The sequence below is a fragment of the Plecotus auritus genome (assembly GCF_963455305.1).
Source record: "Plecotus auritus genome assembly, chromosome: 4".
Classification (NCBI taxonomy): domain Eukaryota; kingdom Metazoa; phylum Chordata; class Mammalia; order Chiroptera; family Vespertilionidae; genus Plecotus; species Plecotus auritus.
Genome location: NC_137775.1, coordinates 91355290 through 91376285, shown reverse-complemented (window position 1 = coordinate 91376285; position 20996 = coordinate 91355290). Strand labels below are relative to the sequence as shown.

General features: G+C 38.6%; 1 protein-coding gene across 15 annotated transcripts in view; it reads left to right on the top strand.

Moving 5' to 3' along the window:
• UBR2 (ubiquitin protein ligase E3 component n-recognin 2) overlaps positions 1 to 20996 on the top strand; it is a 133521-nt gene that overhangs the window by 47346 nt on the left and 65179 nt on the right. For 11 of the 15 annotated variants that reach the window (XR_013960306.1, XM_080663178.1, XM_080663177.1 and 8 more), the window contains exons 6-11: positions 1054 to 1192; positions 2190 to 2252; positions 4722 to 4842; positions 7609 to 7716; positions 8076 to 8164; positions 9259 to 9357. Coding sequence is in view for 14 of the 15 variants with exons in the window: in XM_080663178.1 (XP_080519304.1) it covers positions 1054 to 1192; positions 2190 to 2252; positions 4722 to 4842; positions 7609 to 7716; positions 8076 to 8164; positions 9259 to 9357 (619 nt within the window). In the remaining variant the exon portion in view is untranslated. Of the gene's footprint in view, positions 1 to 1053; positions 1193 to 2189; positions 2253 to 4721; positions 4843 to 7608; positions 7717 to 8075; positions 8165 to 9089; positions 9189 to 9258; positions 9358 to 15924; positions 16570 to 20996 lie in introns of those variants that run through there. The other 4 variants (XM_080663186.1, XM_080663184.1, XM_080663180.1 and 1 more) reach the window with 2 other exon arrangements.

Below are 20996 nucleotides of genomic sequence, written 5' to 3'. Positions count from 1 at the left end.
TAAAATGTTGAAAATGAATTAGTACCTCATGACTTTATCTTCATGTACTTCAAGTTGGGAACTATTCATTGATCTAAGATAATAGAAGAGTTTTATTTTTTATTTTTTTGTTCATTTGTAGGTTCAGGACACCAGCATAGGAGAAAAAAGAATCTTTCTTCTTTGTACTGTTTTCACTTCTTAGTAAATCCTTCTATCAAAATTTTCTACTGTTCATCTCCATTACTACTATCATAGCCTAAATTACATTAATTTCATTTTTGGACAATGTGGCCTTCTTAACTGGATTGCCATATCTACTCTTGTCCCTCATGATTCATTTTCCACACTGTAAGGCAAACTGACCATATTTCCTATTCAAATTCTTGATTGCCCTTATGATGGCATAATCAAAATTAATTAGAAAGTTTTTTAGATTTCTGCCTCTTTCCAGACTAATCTCCTCCTCCTTCTCTGTGCTCCAGATCTTAATATTTACCTTCACCACTTCGTGGCCTTTGCTTACACCTTCCTCTAGCCCAGGTTTTCTCAGTCATAGCACTGCTGGCATTTGGAGTCAGATTAACTCTTTACTATGGGGACTGTCCAGTGGATTGTAGAATAATTAGCAGCATCTCTGGCCCTACCCACTAGATGCCAGTGCCCCCCGCCCCTCGCCTTCCTAATTATGATAACCAAAATTGTCTCCAGACATTGTCAAATGGTCGACTGTGGGGGGCAGAGGAGTATTGTTCCCTTTTAAGAGCCACTGATAGCCAATTGTGACTTTGGGTCTCAGATTACTTCTCTGACGGTTCCTCTTTGATCTCCCAGACCTGTTTTACCCTGCTCTAGCATCCTACCTTTGATAAAAGCAGTTCACATAGAATTATATGTCCAATATCTATCTTCCTCACCAGATAGTGGTGTCGTAGAGCATGGGGACCATGGATGACTTTGGTATAGTTAGTACCTAGCTAGCACATTCCCTAGAACAAAGTATGCTCTTTGTAAATTAGCCTAGAGCAAGGAATATGCAAATAGATAATATATCATTAATATTTGATCCCATAGAGAGAAGACTGACACCTACTATTGCATGCTGTTTAATGATGAGGTTCATACCTATGAACAAGTTATTTATACTCTTCAGAAAGCTGTTAACTGTACACAAAAAGAAGCCATTGGCTTTGCAACTACAGTAGATCGAGATGTAAGTAATTTTATTAAATTGATGTCACATAATAAAATAGAACTTCTACACAGGTAAATTATATAGAATTAGGTATATAAGTGTAAGCTATTTTTTTAAAAATATATTTTATTGATATTTTTACAGAGAGGAAGGGAGAGGGATAGAGAGCCAGAAATATCGATGAGAGAGAAACATCGATCAGCTGCCTCCTGCACACCTCCCACTGGGGATGTGCCCACAACCAAGGTACATGCCCTTGACCGGAATCGAACCCGGGACCCTTCAGTCCGCAGGCCGACGCTCTATCCACTGAGCCAAACTGGTTTCGGCTAAGCTATTTTTTTTAATTTCATTTAAATATTGGCCCAAATATATATTGGGTATAACTATAAATTATTGTCAGATAAGTTTAGGAGAAAATATACATAGATATAGTTATCCTTATTCTACCCAGTAATTCAAAATCTTTAGTTATGAAAATAAAAATTATAGAAACCCAAGCACTATTCTATATCTACAGAGAGAAACATTAATAATATTTGCCTTCATGATCCTAAATAAACTGTTTTTTTAAAGCTGGTTTAAAAAAGAAAGAAATTATAGCAGCCTGAAAGAATAAATGTTTTATTCAAGAAAATATATTTATTAATGCCTTGAAAATGTTGGGATAGGGGGGTTAGAGATCAACCAAAGAACTTGTATGCATGTATATTAACATAACCAATGGACACAGACATTGGGGCGTGGGGGCTTGCCCTCGGGGGTAGGAGTGGGGGCGATCAATGGGGAAAAAAGGAGACGTAATATTTTAAACAATAAAAAAAAATGTTGGGATAGCTTTGAAGGAAAGTATTTTCATTTACTTTTTATCAATGAATAGAATGAATGTTATAAATATTAAAATTTGACCAGATTTGTTGTATGCTCAAATATGTTTATTTGTTTACTGGTACAAAAGTTATTAATACTGAATATAATATTTTCACAAGTTAATTGTAAATATCTTTGTTTATAGGGACGTAGGTCTGTTCGATATGGAGATTTCCCGTATTGTGAGCAGGCAAAATCAGTAATTGTGGTAAGTAATTTTAAGACATGTCTACACTATTATCTTTTTATTAGTTTAAGACTAGTTTCATATTTTGGCATTATGAAAACATTTTTCTGCCTTTATTAATGTAAAGCCAACATCAGCCAAAAATTATGTTTGAGGATAAGTTTCTTGATCATTGCATTATTGCTTTATTTAATTTTTTAAAGCTGTGTAAGATTAATATAGAAAATGAATGTTTAGATTATATATCTTTTCTGCCTTCTTATTTCATCAGAGACATCGACATCTCTAGAAAGTTTTTTGCTTTTTGTCTTGTTTTGTTTTTGATAGGGTTTCACGTTACTTTTTAAGAATTAAACTGGCCTTTAGCACCAAGATTAGAATTCAAGGGAAGTTGTTTCTTGGTACCTTATAGCAAGGTATGCTGCATATCTTAATAGCATTTATTACATGTATTATTTCTCTAAAAGAAAGCATCCCCACATTTAAATTTATTTTAAAAGTTAGCATTTATTATTTTTAACTATTCCATGTAACTGCATTTTATGTAAAGCTCCTTTTTAAAAATAATATTATATATTGTGAAATGTTTTTAATATACAGATAAAAATAGAGATAATATGATGAACACCTGTGTGTCCACATTATATACATTTTTATACTTATTTTAAATAAAAAAGTATTTGCCCCTGTCTTATCCCTTAATCCCATTCCCCTTACTTTTTCCCTGGAGATAATTATTTCCGTGAATTCATTTTCTCATGCATACCTTTATACTTCATATTCTAAATATTTTCTTTTTTTTTTTTAATATTAGTGCTTGTAATCTCTGGTGGTGTTTGCATAGATACATTCATAATATAAAATAGAAAGTCCAGAAATAGATACTGATATGAGGAAAATCTAGAAAACCCTAGGTACATTTTAAGGGAGGAGAGCTGCTTTTTTTTTTTTTTTTTTTTAATTTTATTTTTACTGATTTCAGAGAGAAAGGGAGAGGGAGAGAGAGATAGAAACATCAATGATGAGAGAGAATCATTGTTCGGCTGCCTCCTGCATGCCCCCTACTGGGGATCGAGCCCACAACCTGGGCATGTGCCCTTGACCAGAATCGAGCCTGGGACAATTCAGTCTGCAGGCCAATCCTCCATCCAATGAGCCAAACTAGCTAGGGCGAAAGAGATCTTCTTAACTGAGACTAGAACCCAATGGAGTTAGAAAAGAAACATTTTATTTTTACTACATAAAAAAATTGCAGCCCTAGTTGGTTTGGCTCAGTGGATAGAGCATCGGCCTGTGGACAAAGGATCTCAGGTTCGATTCCATCAAGAGCACATGCCTGGGTTGCAGGCCCGATCCCCAGTAGGGGTGTGCAGGAGGCAGCCGGTCAATGATTCTCTCTCATCATTTATGTTTCCATCTCTCTCTCTCCCTCTCTGAAATCAATAAAAATACATTTTTTAAAAAATTGCATTGCAAAATATTCCATAAACAAAATCAGTAAATAAATAGTAGATTTAGAAAAATTATTTCTAAAATAGTGTAGACATTTAATGTTTATGATAAACAGCACTCATAGATTATCAAGTAGGGAACAAATAAGATAGAAAAATGGTCATAAGATACAAAAAAGTAATCACAACAGAGAAAATGTAGGTGGTCTATATATATGAAACAAGACCCAAACGCAACAGTAATCAGTGAAATGACAGGGAGATTTCATACCCAACAGAATGGAGAAATTAGAGTGATAAAATATCTTGCTGGCAGAGATGCAGAGAATAGGAATACTTGTATAAAAAGAAATTGCAACAGCATTTTTGGAAAACAGTGTAGCATCTATTAAAGTTTTACTTCTAGCAATTTATCCCATAGAATATAAGTACCAGTAAGTGTGTGTATGAAGATCTTTAGTACTGCTTTTTTTGTAGTCACGGAAGACTAAAAACACATGGAATATGATTGCCCTTCTCTAGAGGATGTGTGAATAAATCCACACCACAGAATAATGAGTCATTAACCAAAAATATCAGTTAACACAAAGATGCACAAGAGTATATATAGTATCCCAGTTTTATAAATCAAAAATCTTTTTTAATGTATACATATGTTATTTGTATAGATGGAGAAACTTTGCAAGGATCTACTGTATTGATGTGGGTTATGGAGATGGGATTAAATGGGAGGCTAAAAATGGTTTAAACAGAAGTGAAGGGGGACATGTTAAATAAAAAGTTGTGATGGACTAAAGAGACATGTCCACAAAAAAGATATACAAATTGCCAATAAGCACATGAAAACACGCTCAACATTACTGATCCTTAGGGAAATGCAAATAAAAACCACAATGAGATACCACTTCATACCTATTAGGATGGTTAATATAAACAAAATAAAATAACAGTTTGTAGTTATATGAAATAAAAATATTAACTCTTTTTTATAAAATAGCTTTTTTAAGTTTGTTTTTTCATCCTGCCATTTCTTTTTAAGAGAAATACCAGTAGACAGACAAAGCCACTTAAAGTTCAAGTTATGCATTCGTCTATTGTCGCGCATCAGAATTTTGGTTTGAAACTTTTGTCTTGGCTGGGAAGCATTATTGGATATTCAGGTAGGTTCATAAAAACTGGTGCTACTTGACTGAAAAATGAGCTTATATGCCCTTGCAAAACTGTTTTGAAAAAAATATCAAGTGAAAGAATTTTTTGCTTTAATTTCACATTTTAAAATACCATCTCAGAATATCTGTATGCACATAAAAACCCTTGTTTCCCAAATTTTGATCCACAGGATTCTTTTTATATGCATGCAAAGGATTTTGTGTTCAAATTAACGTAGGACACCTGTGTTTTAACAATTATAAATGACTTTAATATGCTAATGAAATCTTAAGTCTCACAACTTGATAAAGAACCTTTTTTTTTTTAAAGGAGTACCTGTGGAACTCTTTCACTTAGCAAGCTGGGAAATGCTACTGTAAATAAAACTTAAATGGTTAGCAGTTTAAAAAGATAATACACCAATCTTGATACCTTTGTTTTGACTCCTGCAACTTTTGGTTACTAGTAATTTGCAACTGTAAAAATTTGCAAATTTGAAGTTACTAATTTAGTTTTTTGTTTTTCAACAGTATACAAATTAGATAATATTTTTAATGTAATGGTAACAGAATTAGAGCCCTCTGTCCAATGCCAAAAATACAAGTTTGGTGTATAACATTAAAGAGTAAAACAGGAATAGATGGGAGCTATCTACATACTGTTCTTCAGGCAAGAGAGGAGGTTTGGATAAGTGACATTATGATTTGTATTACTATAAAGAAAATTTCTGAAACTATTGAAATGCAATGTTTGAAAGACCGTTGCCACACTGAACTGACAGGTAAAAAAACAAGGTGTGGATATTTAAGAGAACATGTTTGCTTGACTTATAAATATCTTTCCAATTCTTTTTCTTACCCTCATTTTTTTAATCCTCACCTGAGGATATGTTTATTGATCTCATTTTTTATTTTTTATACTTTTATTGATTTCAGAGAGGAAAGGGAAGAGAGAAACATCAATGATGAGAGAGACTCATTGATTGGCTGCCTCCTACAAGCCCCCACTGGGTATTATGCCCACAACTTGGGCATGTACCCTGACTGGAATTGAACCGTGACCTCCTGGTTCATAGATCGATGCTTAACCACTGAGCCATGCCGGCTGGGCTATGTTTATTGATTTTAGAAGGGAGAGAGAAAGAGGAACATTGAATTGAGAGGGAAATATCGATCAGTTGCCTCCTGTATGTGCCCTGACTGGGAATCGAACCCTCAACCTTTTAGTGCATGGGATGATGCTCCAATCAACTGAACTACCTGGCCGGAGCTCTCACCCTCATTTCTTAAGTTTTGATGTTTTGCATGGGGTACCTGTATGCCAAGTAGGTGCTATAGTAAAAATTATTCTTTTTTCTAATTATTTGCATGCTTGTAGAATTCTGAAAATAGTAATTTTAATTATAAAGTATGAAACAGAAAGGTATTAAAGTTTTGGTTTTGTTAATGCTTATATCAATACTAGAGGCCCGGCACACGAAATTCATGCACTTGGAGTGGGGGGTCCCCAGCCTGGCCTGTGTCCTCTCATAGTGTGGGAGCCCCGCGATCGATTGCTCCAAAGAGATAGGCCCCACCCACCCATCCGGGGCTCCTCAATGGATTGCCCAAAGAGGTAGGCTGGAGCCACGGGACCCCAAGGCCTCGCCGCGCACAGCAGCGGGCCCCACCTCTGCGCCATGCAGAGCCGCGGGACCCCCAGGCCTCGCCAAGTGGAGCTGCGGGACCTGCCTCCACGCTGTGCACGCAGCATCAAGCCTACGTGCACGCAGCCCCGCCCACTTGCATGCTCCTGCTCCGCACATAGCCTCCTGGTGATCACTTGTTGCAGCGTGAGGGCGTCACTGCATGAGGGCGTGACGACCACATAGGCTTTTATTAATAGGATTTGAGCAACTTTTTTTTTTTTAAGTTTAGTATTTAGAGGATGTAGGAATTTGTTTTCCAGGTTCTCTCACATAGTAGGTCCACATAGATAGCTACACAGACACAGTGAATTTTTGTTTAATGATGAAGAACATTTTGCATGGCATTAATAAAAAGAACTGGTATATATTACAGCACGGAAGTCATGCCTTCTTTAATTTTATTTTTTTTATTTTTATTTTTTTTCATGCCTTCTTTTAAATGGTAATACAATTTTACTATTATATGATTTAATTAACATTGGTATTTGAAGAACTGATTATTTCAGTGGGTTGTTTTTTTGTTTTTTGTTTTTTGTATTCTTTGCTCTTTAAATTCTTTAGTTGTTATTCCTCACCCGAAGATATTTTTCCCATTGATTTTTAGAGAGAGTGGAAAGGAGGGAGGGAGGGCATTTGGAGAGAGAGAGAGACATTGATGTGAGAGAGATACATCAATTGCTTGCCTCCTGCATGGGCCCTGGGGCCAGGGATGGAACCTGCAACCCAAGTACAAGCCCTTGACTGGGAATCAAACATGAGACCCTTCAGTGCACAGGATGACGTTCCAACCACTTAGCAACCCCAGCTGAGCTGCTCTTTAAATTCTTTACAGCATAAGAGGTCATTGCCTTTCTGATAGGCATATATTTTGATGTTCCTGAATAAGAATTTGTGTATAATGCAAGATTTGGAATTTTTCTCCTTTTTATGAAAATGTTAATAGAATCATTAATATGTTCACTTTTTCTGATTTAGTTTGACCTTTAATAAAAACATGTAAAACTCCATAGATTTATTTGAACGTTTTTACTAAAATTTTAGTTTAATATTGGAAGTTACTATTTCATGACTACTTTTCTTCCTGTTTAAGATGGTCTTCGCCGAATTTTATGTCAAGTTGGTTTACAAGAAGGGCCAGATGGTGAAAATTCTTCTCTTGTGGATAGATTGATGCTCAATGATTCCAAATTGTGGAAAGGTGAGTCTCTTAACTACTTTTAAGGTATAGGGGAACCTATATAGGTAACTGGGATGTTAAGTTTTCTTAAGTGTGGTTTTTCAAATTAGCATATGCAGTTTTATTCTTTGGGAAAAAAACAAACAAACAGATTCTGGGGTCCATGACACAAATTAAATAACCTTTGTATTTTGTTAGAAACTGTATTTAGAAAAATCAATTTTTTTTTTAAAGAAGCAGGTTATAAATATTTTACAGCAAGGAACACATGTAGTTTTGCTCTTGAGATTTAAAATACAGTTGTCCATATAAAACTTGGGGAATGTAATTTTTGGTTTGTTTTATATATCCTTCTCTTACATCTGCTCCCTTTGTAAAAGGTGCTAGGAGTGTGTATCATCAGTTGTTCATGAGCAGTCTACTTATGGATTTGAAATACAAGAAACTGTTCGCTGTTCGATTTGCAAAGGTAAGTTGTTTCTCAGACTTGAAGATTAACAAAATCATCAGGTTGTATACAGTGTAACTATTGCCCATGATTATATCTAGCCTTTGTAAAATTAGCAGCTAAAGTAATATGTCAGTGTGTTGCTTTTAAATTCTAAGAAACTTCATAAATGATCTTTTTATCTTTTATTAATAGAATAAAATTCAGTGAGGCTTTTCTTGTTCATTGTCTACCATGGTAATGTGAATATCATGAATATGTATGATATGTATGATATGAAACGATAAATGAAAATTTAAACCTATCCCATTGTGAATTATGGTATTATTTCTATTAAATTTTATACAAGGAAGAGCTCTTCTTAGTTGAAACCATGTGTATATAAGGATGTGATTTAAAAATCATGAACTCTAGATTATTGATATTGTTGAATTCTGTTCTTTTTAACAGCATGTGATTAAGCTAATGGCTATTCCTTTTTATTATTTATCTAAATGAGGAGTTCTTAACCAAGGAAGTGTGTAAGACTCATTGGGAAGTTTTTTCAAAATATATGTGTTTGTGTTCTATTCTCAAATCTGCTAAAGCAGATTCACCAAGAATGGGGCCCAAGCACTTTTACTTTGAAAGAGCCATCAGGTGATTCTGATATACATCCAGAAGTAATAGTTTGGTTTTATCAGTGATGGTGCTAAGCACTATAGTGTAGCCCACTATATCCCAGGATATTACTCCCATTTCAGCTCATAAACTGCCATTTGTGTTTTAACGATTGTCCAGTGAGTTAATATTTATACACACTTTATTTAGTAGAAATTATTCCAGTTATCATTCTTATGTGTCAGTGCGTGTTATCTCATTGACACCTCCAGCACTGATTTTTCATTATTATCCTTAACCATTTGGTCAATGTGGATTAGAGGTGAATCTCCCCCTTGTTGTTTAGAATTACCAGCAGTTGCAGAGAGATTTTATGGAGGATGATCACGAGCGAGCAGTGTCCGTGACTGCTCTGTCTGTCCAGTTCTTCACCGCACCTACTCTGGTGAGTAGTGCTTGCCTTTCCTTTGTAACTGATAGCTGGCACTCCTTGCCTTTTTTTGCCTTCTTAATAGAACTATGAGCGTTTGCAGAGTGATTATGTGACAGATGACCACGACAGAGAGTTTTCAGTCGCAGACCTCTCGGTTCAGATATTCACAGTTCCTTCACTTGTAAGTACTGAAAGACTAAGAAGAACTTTTTTGTTTTCCATTACTAAAAATAAAGCCTTAAAATAATAGAGAACTAAGATCTGTATATTCCTGAATAGAATAATATTCTATTAATGGGTGATCAGACTTCAGATACCTTCAACCATACTAGAACATACTCTCAAATATGTAATCTGGAGGGGAAAAGTAATTTACCTTCATCTATACTATCTCATAGTACTTCCCTGAGGTTTTGAACTGAGGCGTTAAAATTAAGCTGATTGGTCTAACAAATTTATCCATTAGAAACAGACAGCTTGTGTATATAATCTTAAATTTTGAGAAGTCCCTTCCCCTTATTAAGATACGGAATAGAATCAACGATGACAAAAAAAGATGAAAGAAAGTAGAAAAGGGGAAATAATAAGGAGCAGAAATTAATAAAACAAAGTAAATGTTCAAAAGAGAAAAATCAACACAACCAAAAGTTGGTACTTTGAAAAGACCAGAAAAGAGGGATAGATCTCTATTAAGACTAATAAGAAAAACAGAAAATTTTAAAATTTAAACAAAACTGTAGATCTTACAGATACTGAATAGAAAATAAAATAATATGAGGACCAATTTAATAAAATTAGAAATTTAGATGAAATGAGACAAAATTCCCAGGGAGAAAACACAAGTTATGAAAAGAAAAAACAAGAAATTGAAATTTTTAATTAGTATAAAAATTTTCTCATAAAGAAATCCCTAGGCTAAAATGGCTGCACTGAGGAATTCTTCTAAATATTTAAGAAAGAAATAACATCTGTCTTACGTAAGTTTTTCTGAAGACAGAGAAAGAGAATGTACTTGCCAATTTAATAGAGTCCTGTGTAATCTTTATACCAAAACCCAACAAGGCTATTACAAGAAAAGAAAATTACCATCTAATTACCACAAATGAGATCACACAAATTGAATCAAGTAATATTTTTTTAAACAATCATACATCACAACCAGGAGTAGTATAACATTTGAAAAAAATCAATTGACATAATTCACCTTATTTAACAAACAAAAAAGGAGGGAAAAATCATATCAAGTGCTTTTCCTGAATTCATGAAAATTAAACAATTATTTATGAATTAAGACAAATAAAAATACCTCATAGCAAACTAGGAATGAAAGAGAAAGTCTTTAGTCTGATAAAGGACCTAAAGCCAAAACAAAAAGTAAAAATCCAAAGGAAACATTTTATGTAATGGTGAAATATTAAAAGCTTTCTGAGAAAAAATTTTGCTTTTCAGGGTGACTACCATTCTTTTTGTTATTTCTTGAGATATTTAAATCATTGACTTTTTCAGCCTTTCTTTTCTGATAAGCACTTAGGGCTTAAGTTTCTATCTAAACAATTTTTTGAGCTGCATCCCACAATTTTATGTCATTATTATTATTGAGTTCATAAAACCAAGTTCCTTTGTGATTTCTTCTTTAACCTACTTTTTTTCTTCTTTGTGATTATTATTTTTAGAAGTATATTGCTAAATTTTGAAACATTTGGACATTTTCTAATAATTTTGTTATGAGTTTCTAACTTAATTTCACTGTGGTCAGAGAACATACTCTGATTCTTGTCCTTTGGAATTTGTTGAGACTTGATTTTATGGCCCAGAATGTTGTCAGCTTTGGTAAATATTCAATGTGGACTAGAAAGCAATGAATATCCTCTTATTATTGGGCACAGTATTTATATATGTCACTTAGGTCAAGTTTGTTCATTTTCATTGTGTAAGTCTTTTATATACTCACTTTTTTTTTTAACTACTTGTTCTATGAACTATCAAAGCATGTTAATAATCTCCCACAATGATTGTTGATTTCTCTCCTTTTACTTCTCTAAGTTTTTGCTTCACATATCTTAAAGCAATATGATTGATCGAATGTATACAAATTTAGAATTATACTTTCCAAATTGAGCCTTTTATATATGAGCTAGAGGCCCAGTGCACGAAATTCATGCAGGGTTAGGGTACTTAGGCCTGGCCGGTGATCAGGGCCGATCGGGGCCTCTGGCTGCCGGCTGCTGGCTGGGGCCTCCCTTCCCCAGCTGCTGGCTGCCAGCTGGGGCCTTCCTTCATTCCGCGCCACCCCCTGGTGGTCAGCACACATTATAGCGAGCGACCGAACTCCCAAGGGGACACTTTGCATATTAGCCTTTTATATATATATATACAGGCTGAACGCCGCCTCTGCCACCGGGCTGTCAGGCCATTGGGATCACCAGCTCATCCCTGGCTGCTCAGGCCTGTGGGAAAGCGCGCACAGGAGAGCTGATGGAATGTGCTGTCTGCTTGGGCCACTCACATGGGTGCCACTGCCACTGCTGCTGGGGCTTGAGGCACTGACGGAGGCTGCCTGGTGCGCCCGCGACCTACCCTCCCCGTTATGAGTGGCCCTGAGCGGGCAGCGCGTTCCATCAGCAGCCAGCCCGGCGCATGCGCATGGAGGTGAAATTGCCAGCGCCGGCTTCCCCGCAGGCCTGAGCCCCCGAGCAGCCGGGGATGAACTGGTGATCCCAACAGCCTGACAGCCAGCCCGGTCCTCCTGCCACCCACCCCAATTCCCCCATTCACCATCACTGATCCATTGGAGCCTGTGGGCTGGGGGGAGGGACCAAGAGGTCAGCAGTTCAGCCCACTCGCCAGTCTCCAGTCCCGCCCCACCCCTGCTCGCAGGCAGGGGGGGGGAGGGACCGAGAAGTGGTCAATGCCATCTCATGGCAACAGGTCATTTTGTTGTTCCAGTCTTTAAGGACACTGGCTTTTTATATATATTATATATATAGATTATATCTTTTCATCTCAAACCATAGTTGTAGCCTTGAAGTCTAATTTATCTGATATTATAGCATCAACTGGTTTCTTTTGGGTAGTGTTTGCATAGTGTATATTTTCCATTGTTAATTTTTTTACTTTTCTGTAACCTTATATTTAAGTTGTATTGCTTATAAAAAGCATGTATTTGGGTTTTGTTGTTTATCTAACCTGACACTCTTAATATTTTAGTTTTCTGCACACTTAATATAATTACCCATATATTTGGATTTATATTTACCACCTTATGATTTTTTTCTGTTTAACTCGCCTATCTTGTTTCTTTTTCTCTCCTTTTTTACCTTCTTTTGGATTAAATATTTATTTTTTATTTTTCCTTTTATTAATTTGTTACTTGTACATTCATTTAATACTTTTAAGGTTCTCTCTAGAACAGTTTTACTCAAACTGTCAGTTATGAAAAGATAAACAGTTTGTACCAGAACGTGAAACACACATTACTGTTTTCAGCAGAAATCTTGCTATGGCCCTATTGCTCAGTGGTCAGCCCAAACACCGAAGGGTCTCAGTTTCAATTCCAGGTCAAGGGCACATACCTGGGTTTCGGGTTTGATCCCCAGAAAACTGGAATGCATGCAGGAAGCAACCAATCAATGTATCCCCCACCCTCTCTCTCTCTCTCTCTCTCTCTTCCTTTCTCTCCTTAAAATATTTTTTTAGAAAATCTTGCTATGAAAAATAATGTTAACTGAACTGTTATAAGTAGTTGATTTTATCTTGTTGCCAACTTCTCATCACAACTGGCAACAAGCAGTTTTTAGGCTGCTCGTCTGTGGACCATATTTTGAGCAGCATTTCCCTGGAGGTTATGACATGCATCCTAATTGTAGTCAAGCACCACATTTCTGCCTCTTAAGAGTAAAAGTCTTCTAGATTCTCCACTCTGCCTTTGCGGGTGTCAGTGGGAATAGAGCCTCAATTTATTTCTGTGGTGGTTGACTAGAGTGGAGAGGTTATTATCTGAAAGTTTTGTTTTGTTAAGTTATTCCTTTCCTGTGGCTAGAAAGAGCAGGTTTTTATCAGGGCATTTTTAAAAAGAAATTTTTTAAGTCTGTTCCCATTGACATTTGCAGATTGCCAGCTTCTTCAGCTCCATGTCTGGGATATATGAAGTGAAAACAAAGAATTCTGCCATGTCATTCCTTGGATTCTGAGGTCCCTAGCCAGTGGGGACCTCAGAATCCAAGGTTCTCACTGCTTTTCAGAGTCTTTGGTGTTACTTTTGCCTATAATGCCCAGAGTTTTTAGTTGTACTTAGTGGGAAAATACTAGAGAAAAGTACATCTACTCCATCTTCCCTGAACCCTAAAGTGAAAGTTGTTGTATGTTTTTTAAATGCATTCCAAAACAAAACAAAAATCTATCTATCTACCTATCTACCTACCTACCTACCTACCTACCTACCTAAGCAACCATTCGACCATTCAACCAGTAGCTATGATGCACACTGACCACCAGGGGGCAGACTCTCCGACCGGTAGGTTAGCTTGCTCCTGGGGTCTGGCCGATCAGGACTAGGCGAAACAGGCTGGCGGGACTGGGCGAAATGGGCCAGACATGCCCTGGAGCCCTCCCGCAGTCCCTCCCCAGCCCCGATCGTGCACCAGTGTGAGGGACCCCACCGGTACACAAATCCATGCACCGGGCCTCTAGTAAATAAATAAAATAAATAAATAAAAAATGCATTTCAGCCCTAGCTGGTTTGGCTGGATAGAACATCAGCCTGCAGACTGAAGGGTCCCAGGTTTGATTCTGGCCAAGGGCACATGCCCGGGTTGCAGGCTCAATTCCCAGTATGGGGGTGTTCAGGAGGCAGCCAATCAGTTATTCTCTCTAATCATTGATGTTTCTGTCTGTCTCTTCCTCTCCCTTCCTCTCTGAAATCAGTAAAAAAATATATATATATATTTTAAAATGCATTCCAGTTTTCTGGTGAAACTCTTTATCTTTTCCTAAGTTTCCTGAATATGTAAATCATAGCTATTTTCAAATCATTGTCTGAGAATACCATTATATGATCATCTATAGTTTTGTTCCTACTGTATGACTTTTTTATTAATATTTACCCCTTTTCATTTACAGTCATTTGGAATACCTAATAATGCTTTATTGACATTTATCTTAGATCTCAGCAGTTTTACTGTGATTTACCTAGATGTGGTTTTCTTTATATTTATAAATATTGTGATCTGTAGATATTAAATCTCTAGTCTGATGCCTTTCCACTTTTCAAAATTTTGGAGCCATTCTCTCTTCAAATATGATTTCTGCCCCATTCTCTCTTTCTCATTGCCTTTTTTAAATATATGTTTTTGTTGATTTTAGAGAGAGTGGAAGGGGGAGGAAGAAAGAGAGAGAGAAAAGCATAAATTGCTTCCTCCTGCATACCCCCTCCCCTTACTGGGAATCAAGCCCACAACTCTGGCATGTGCCAGGAATCGAGCCAGCAACCTTTTGGTGCATGTGACAACACTCAGCCAACTGACCCACACCAGCCAAGGCTCTCATTGCCTTTTTTTTCCCTCATTGCCTTTTGACTAAACATTGTTTATTTAAAAATCATACACACAGTATGATATCTTTCTCTCAAGAATGTTCCCCTTAATGTTGTTAGGCAGAGTGAGGCTGATCACCTTAGTTCAATAAGGAATTGACATGACTCAAGGTTGTTTTGGCAACACTCTTATTTCTGATTTATTCTCGCCCTTGGATCATAACCCTTTAAGGGTCCCCAGTTTAGAGCCTGGAGTGCTCACTAGAGTTCTTCCCTTCTATAAGGTCCTGAACTCTAGTCCTGTTTACTCAGCATAGAAAGACTGCCACATCTGGGAATGTAGACTGGTGCAGCCACTATGGAAAACAGTATGGAGGTTCCTCAAAAAATTAAAAATGGAACTGCCTTTTGACCCAACAATCCCACTTCTGGGAATATATCCTAAGAATCCTGAAACACCAGTTAGAATGAATGTATGCATCGCTATATTTATAGGAGCATACATATATATATATATATATATAGAGAGAGAGAGAGAGAGAGAGAGAGGGAGAGAATATGCAAATTAGCTGGGACACCTTAAGGCGTCACGTCTGGCTCAGGAGGAGGCTGCATCACGACCTGCTCAGGAGAAGCTGCACGCACAGATGGGTGGGAGGGGACTGCATGCCGCCCCCACCCCAGCGACACACACCAGGGGGCCTCTGCACATGAGCTGCAGAGGAAACACCTTTTCTGACCCCTCATTGGCTAAGCTCCCTGTACACGCCATTTGCAGTGTTTTTGGTAATTGGGTAATAAGAATTCAAGAAGGTGATATAGGGTTTTTCCACCTCACTCCTAGAGGAAAAAACGAAGGTCCACTGCTGGAGGGGCTAAGAAATGTCATATCCTGTCCTACCCAGTTTGGCTCAGTGGATAGAGCCTTGCCCTGCGGAACCGCAGGGTCCAGGTTCGATTCTGGTCAAGGGCATGTACCTAGGTTGCAGGCTCCTCCCTGGCCAGGGCCCAGGTCAAGGCTCATGCAGGAGGCAACCAATTGAAGTGTCCCTCTCACATTGATGTTTCTCTCTGTCTTTCCCTCTCTCTTCCAAGCTCTCTAAAAATCAATGGAAACATATCCTCAGGTGAGGATAAAAAATAGAAAGAAATGTCATATCCTATGAAAGACACATCTTGAAAATGCCTGAACAAAATTGTCATTTTTTCTTGGTGAAGGGATTGGAGTCCGTGTTGATGAAAACACATTGGCGGCTGCAGCGGCTGGCAGTGGAAGCAGCAGCGGGATGATGGGGGTGGCGCCTTCCCCTGATCATCCCGGTCACTTCCCACAGAGGGAGGCCAGACTGTGGCTTAGGCCTAAGCCATCAGTAGGACATCCCCTGAGGGCTCCTGGACTGTGAGAGGGGGGCAGGCTGGGCTGAGGGACCCACCCCCACCCCAGTGCACGAATTTCGTGCACCAGGCCTCTAGTTATGTATAATAGGCAAGATCTGGAAATAACCCAAGTGCCCATGAACAGATCCTATATAATAAAGAGCTAATATGCTAATTAAACTGGATGGCGGAACGACCTTCCGGACAACCTTTCAGAATAACCAGTGGGCAGGGGGTGGGGCCACGAGGCAGCTGGGGCTGCAAGGGCCTACTCTTGCACGAATTTTGTGCATCGGGCCTCTAGTGAGTGGATAACAAAGCTGTGGTACATTTACACAGTGGAATACTGCGTGGCTGTAAAAAAAAAAAAAGAAAGAAAGAAACTCTTACCTTTTGCAACAGTGTGGACAGAGATCTGGAGAGCGAAATAAGCCAGTCAGAGAAAGACAAATACCATATGATCTCACTAATATGTGGTATCTACTGAACAAAATAAACTGATGAACAAAATGAAACCAGATACATGTAACAGACTGGCCAGTGCCCGAGGGGAGGAAGCTGGATAAAGAAGGTGAAGGGATTAGCTTAAGATCATATATGCATACTTCATGGACACCTACAATAGTTTTGTGAAGGCCAAGGTGGGAAGAGGTAGGCAAAGGGGAGGGGGGGAGGGACACCTCTAGTAATATCAACATTAAACTTTTTTCATAAGCCTGGCGGGTGTGGCTTAGTGGTTGAGTGTTGACCTATGAACCAGGAGATCATGGTTCAATTCCCGGTCAGGGCACATGCCTGGGTTGTGGGCTCGATCCCCAGTAGGGGCCATGCAGGAGGCAGCCAATCTGATTCTCATCATTGATGTTTCTATCTCCCTTTCTCTCTTAAATCAATAAAAATATTTTTTTAAAAAGAAAATGGATGCAATTCATTTAAAAAATTGTAATAAATTTTTTTAAAGACTGCCACATCACTGCTTTGCTCTACTAGGCTTTCTGCTCTCTCTTCTTAGATTTCTAGCCTGCTTAGCTTCAGAATTTTGCACGTCTTAAGGGGAAAACTGGAAGAAAGTTGGACTTGGTTCCCACCTTTCTGTTCTTTTTGAAATCTCAACAGGTTTTTCCCCCTGTTATTAGCAGCTTTGTCACACTCCTGGGATCTTCATTCCCATTTTGCTCCACTCCCAGAGGAGTCAAATGTTGAGAGAAAAGTAGTTGCAGAATTATTGGCTCACCTTCCTCTGCCATCACCCTTCTCCATGATTATATCCACTGCAATCCTTGTCGGCTCAGCAGCTCTCTAGTAATTTTAAACTTTTTCTTTTTTTTAAGAATGTTGTAAGAACATCCCTTTAGTTTTTAAAAAAATATGTTTTATTGATTTTTAGAGAGAAGGGTAGGGAGAGGGATAGAGAGAAAGAAATACCGATAAGAAAGAAACATCTTTGATTGTCTGCCTCCTGCATACCCGCTACTGGGGATCAAGCCTGAAACCCGCGGCATGTGTCCTGACCAGGAATTGAACCAGTGACCTCTTGATTCATGGGTCAGTGCTCAACCATTGAGCCACACCAGCTGGACTCCAGACTCTTCTTTTCATTGACCTTTTCTAGTTCTTGGTAGAAATGGTGGTCAGCTTCAACCCACTTCATCATGCCTAGAAGCTGAAGAGTACATGTATCATTTCTTGAAAAAGCAATGTTAATAATTATGCACACCTGGTTAAAGACCCCGGCCCTATATATTAGTAAGATGTTTTATAGCAGTGATAGAATCCCATTTATTGGTATCTTTTGAATTAGAATTACCTTATAGGTAGCACAGTCTTCATTTTTAAATAGTTTGGTCAAGAACTGGTACTAATACAAGTGATTAGAGTATCTTATTTTAATTTATTTTATTAAATGTGCCCTCAGTCAGCATTATCCCTGTATACTGTGTCATGTTTAGTTGAACTAAAACTGTGTGCACAGACCATTATTGGAGTCTTTGGGAGGAATTTGGCCCATGTTGAATATGCTATTTAGATATGTAATGAGCTTTGCAATACAAAGTTGACTATAAATTACATAATATGAATAAAACTGTAATTAAGGTAAATAGCAGTAATGTGTCTTTTTTAAAGCAAAGTGAAATTGTCAGCATAAAAATCAAGTATGTTTTAGGGTGTGTGATAAGAAGTATTAGAACTATGTAATGTTAGATATTTAATGTTGAAAATCACCTTGAAAAGTTAGCAACAATCTAGGCATGAGGTGATACAGACAAGCACTTAAAGTTTTTCTTTTCTGTTGTATCCTGGAAAATACATACTTACTTTAGTTATCTTTTTAGAAGTAGAAATGCCTTAATAAATTCCCTACTTTAATGGGGGTGGTGCCTTAGTACAGACAGTAAAGAAGTTAGAATCCAATCCAAACCTATGTAGTGGATGAGCCATCTCTTTTAACATTCATATGAAACTGAGATTGCTAGTAAGTGCCTCAGTTGGTGAAATTTACGTTATACCAATATTAAGTTGTCACTCCACCAAACTTCTTTTTACTGCCTGTTTTAAGTCTTGTAAGCAGGCTCTACAGTGTTTTCCCTTAGATTAATGAAATTGCATTCTACTCACTTAACTTGTTCATCAAAATCAACTAATATAGCATGCAAAAAAAAAGGAAAATCTTTTTACTTAATCTGTTAACACCTCCCCTCCTTCAAACTTGACCTCAGTCTTCAACAGTTAATCCCTGTTGATTTATATATATTTTCTCCTTATCTGATAACCTTAGAATTTAATCTCTACATTAGAATACAACTTCACTATAGTCTCAGACTTTTTTCTTTTGCATTTTTGGTCCTACTTTTTTTTTTTTTTTTTAGATTTTTTATTGATTTTTAGAGAGAGAGGAAGGGAGAGAGAAACATCAATGTGAGAGCAAAACATTGATTGGCTGCCTTTTGCACACCCCTACAGGGGATCTAGCCCACAATCTCGTCATGTGCTCTGACCAGAAATGGAACTGGTAACCTTTCAGTGCACGGGACAACACCCAACCAACTGAGCCACACTGGCCAGGGCTGGTCCTACTTTTTTTTTCCTTGGTCCTACTTTCTGATGCAGCTTTCTATATTGCTAATAAACCTGGTATTGGCTTATGTAAGATCTAGTTAAATAGTCACCTAGCACCAATAACAGCTTGGAACATAGTTAAACTATACAAGTGCAGAGAAATCCACCATCTTTTATATCAGTAATATGTGGCATTCAAAGTAATATTAGACTTTTGTAACTTGCTGAGGAGCAAGAATGGAAATGCAAATTGTTAAAAAATAATTTTAACCTTATTCATAGTAAGATGTAAATTAAAACCATTGGAATGATAGACATCAAAGTGTTTGAAATTGCATTGTGTTATTGAGAGCAAGAGGGGAAAGCACACATTGTAGATGAACATATATTGGTAAGCTTCTTTGAGGGGATAGTTTGGTGATATCAGTCAAAAGTTATAATGTACATACTTTAACACAGTAATTCCACTTTTAGGAAATTACAAATATTCTTTCAACTATATAGAGTAGATATTTGTTGTTGTATCTATTGTAATAAATAAAACTGGGGAAAAACAAATGTCTCACCAATAAGGGCCTGGCTAAATAAAGTATGATACCAAATAATACCTAATGATAGTTAAAAAGAAAAAGGAATTTATATGAATTGATATGGGACAATTTCTAAAATATATTAAGTGAAATAAAGTGTAGAACAGTATTTATAATATGCTATTCTTGGTGGGGGGGGGTGGATATAATTATACATATCCATACTTTTATCCACTTAATAACACTTAATCCAGCTATTATAAATGTATATATATGCATATATATGTATATGAATATTTATTATTATATACACACTAGAGTCCCGGTGCATAAAATTCGTACACAGGTGGGGTCCCTAGGCCTGGCTGGTGATCAGGGCCAATTGGGGCCCAAAGGCCCCAGCGGGGTCGGTAGAGGAGGCGACAGTCGTCGGGCCGGACGAGGAAGGAACAGACACCGGACACCAATGCCACCAACATCAGCACCCTGCCACCACGCGGTTCCCCGCCTCCCCCTTCCTCCTTCCCACTCCACCACGCCGCCACCGCAGTGGGCGGGCAGCAGGCTGATTGGGGCCTGCTGACCGGGGCAAGGATGGGGCATGGGAGGTTGGCCACCAGCCCCAAGGAGGGAGCCGGCCCTCAGCCCCCCTGGGAAAGGGGCCGCATCCATTGCCACCCACCCCCGGTTCTCCATCACAGTCTGGGGCCCGAAGCACCCGGTGGGGTCGGGAGAGGAGGTGATGGTCACCCGGCCAGGCGCAGAAGGAACGGGTGCTGGATGCTGATACCACCATCATCGGCGCCCCGCCACCGTGCAGTTCCCCACCTCCCCCCGCTCCTTCCCTCGCAGCCGCGCCACTAGGGCGGCTGGTGGGTGGCGGGCTGAATGGGGCCTACCTGCTGTGGGGAGGGACGGGGCACAGGAGGTTGGCTACCCATCCCCCTGGGAAAGGAGTCCCGTCCACCGCCACCCATCCCTGATTCTCCATCCCAGTCCAGGGCCCAGCCCTAATCAGGCGATCAGGGCCTGCTGGCCAGGGGCAGGGACCGCAGGAGGTTGGCTGGTAGGGGAGGTTGGCTGTGGAAACGCACTGACCACCAGGGGGCAGCTCCTGTGTTGAGCATTTGCCTCCTGGTGGTCAGTGCTTGTCAGCGGTTTTAACAGTTGCTTAGGCTTTTATATATATACTAGAGGCCCGGTGCATGAATTTCGTGCACCGGGGGGTGGGGGTGTCCCTCAGCCCAGCCTGCAACCTCTCCAATCTGGGACCCCTCGAGGGATATCCGACTGCCCATTTAGGCCCGATCCCACCACCAGGATCAG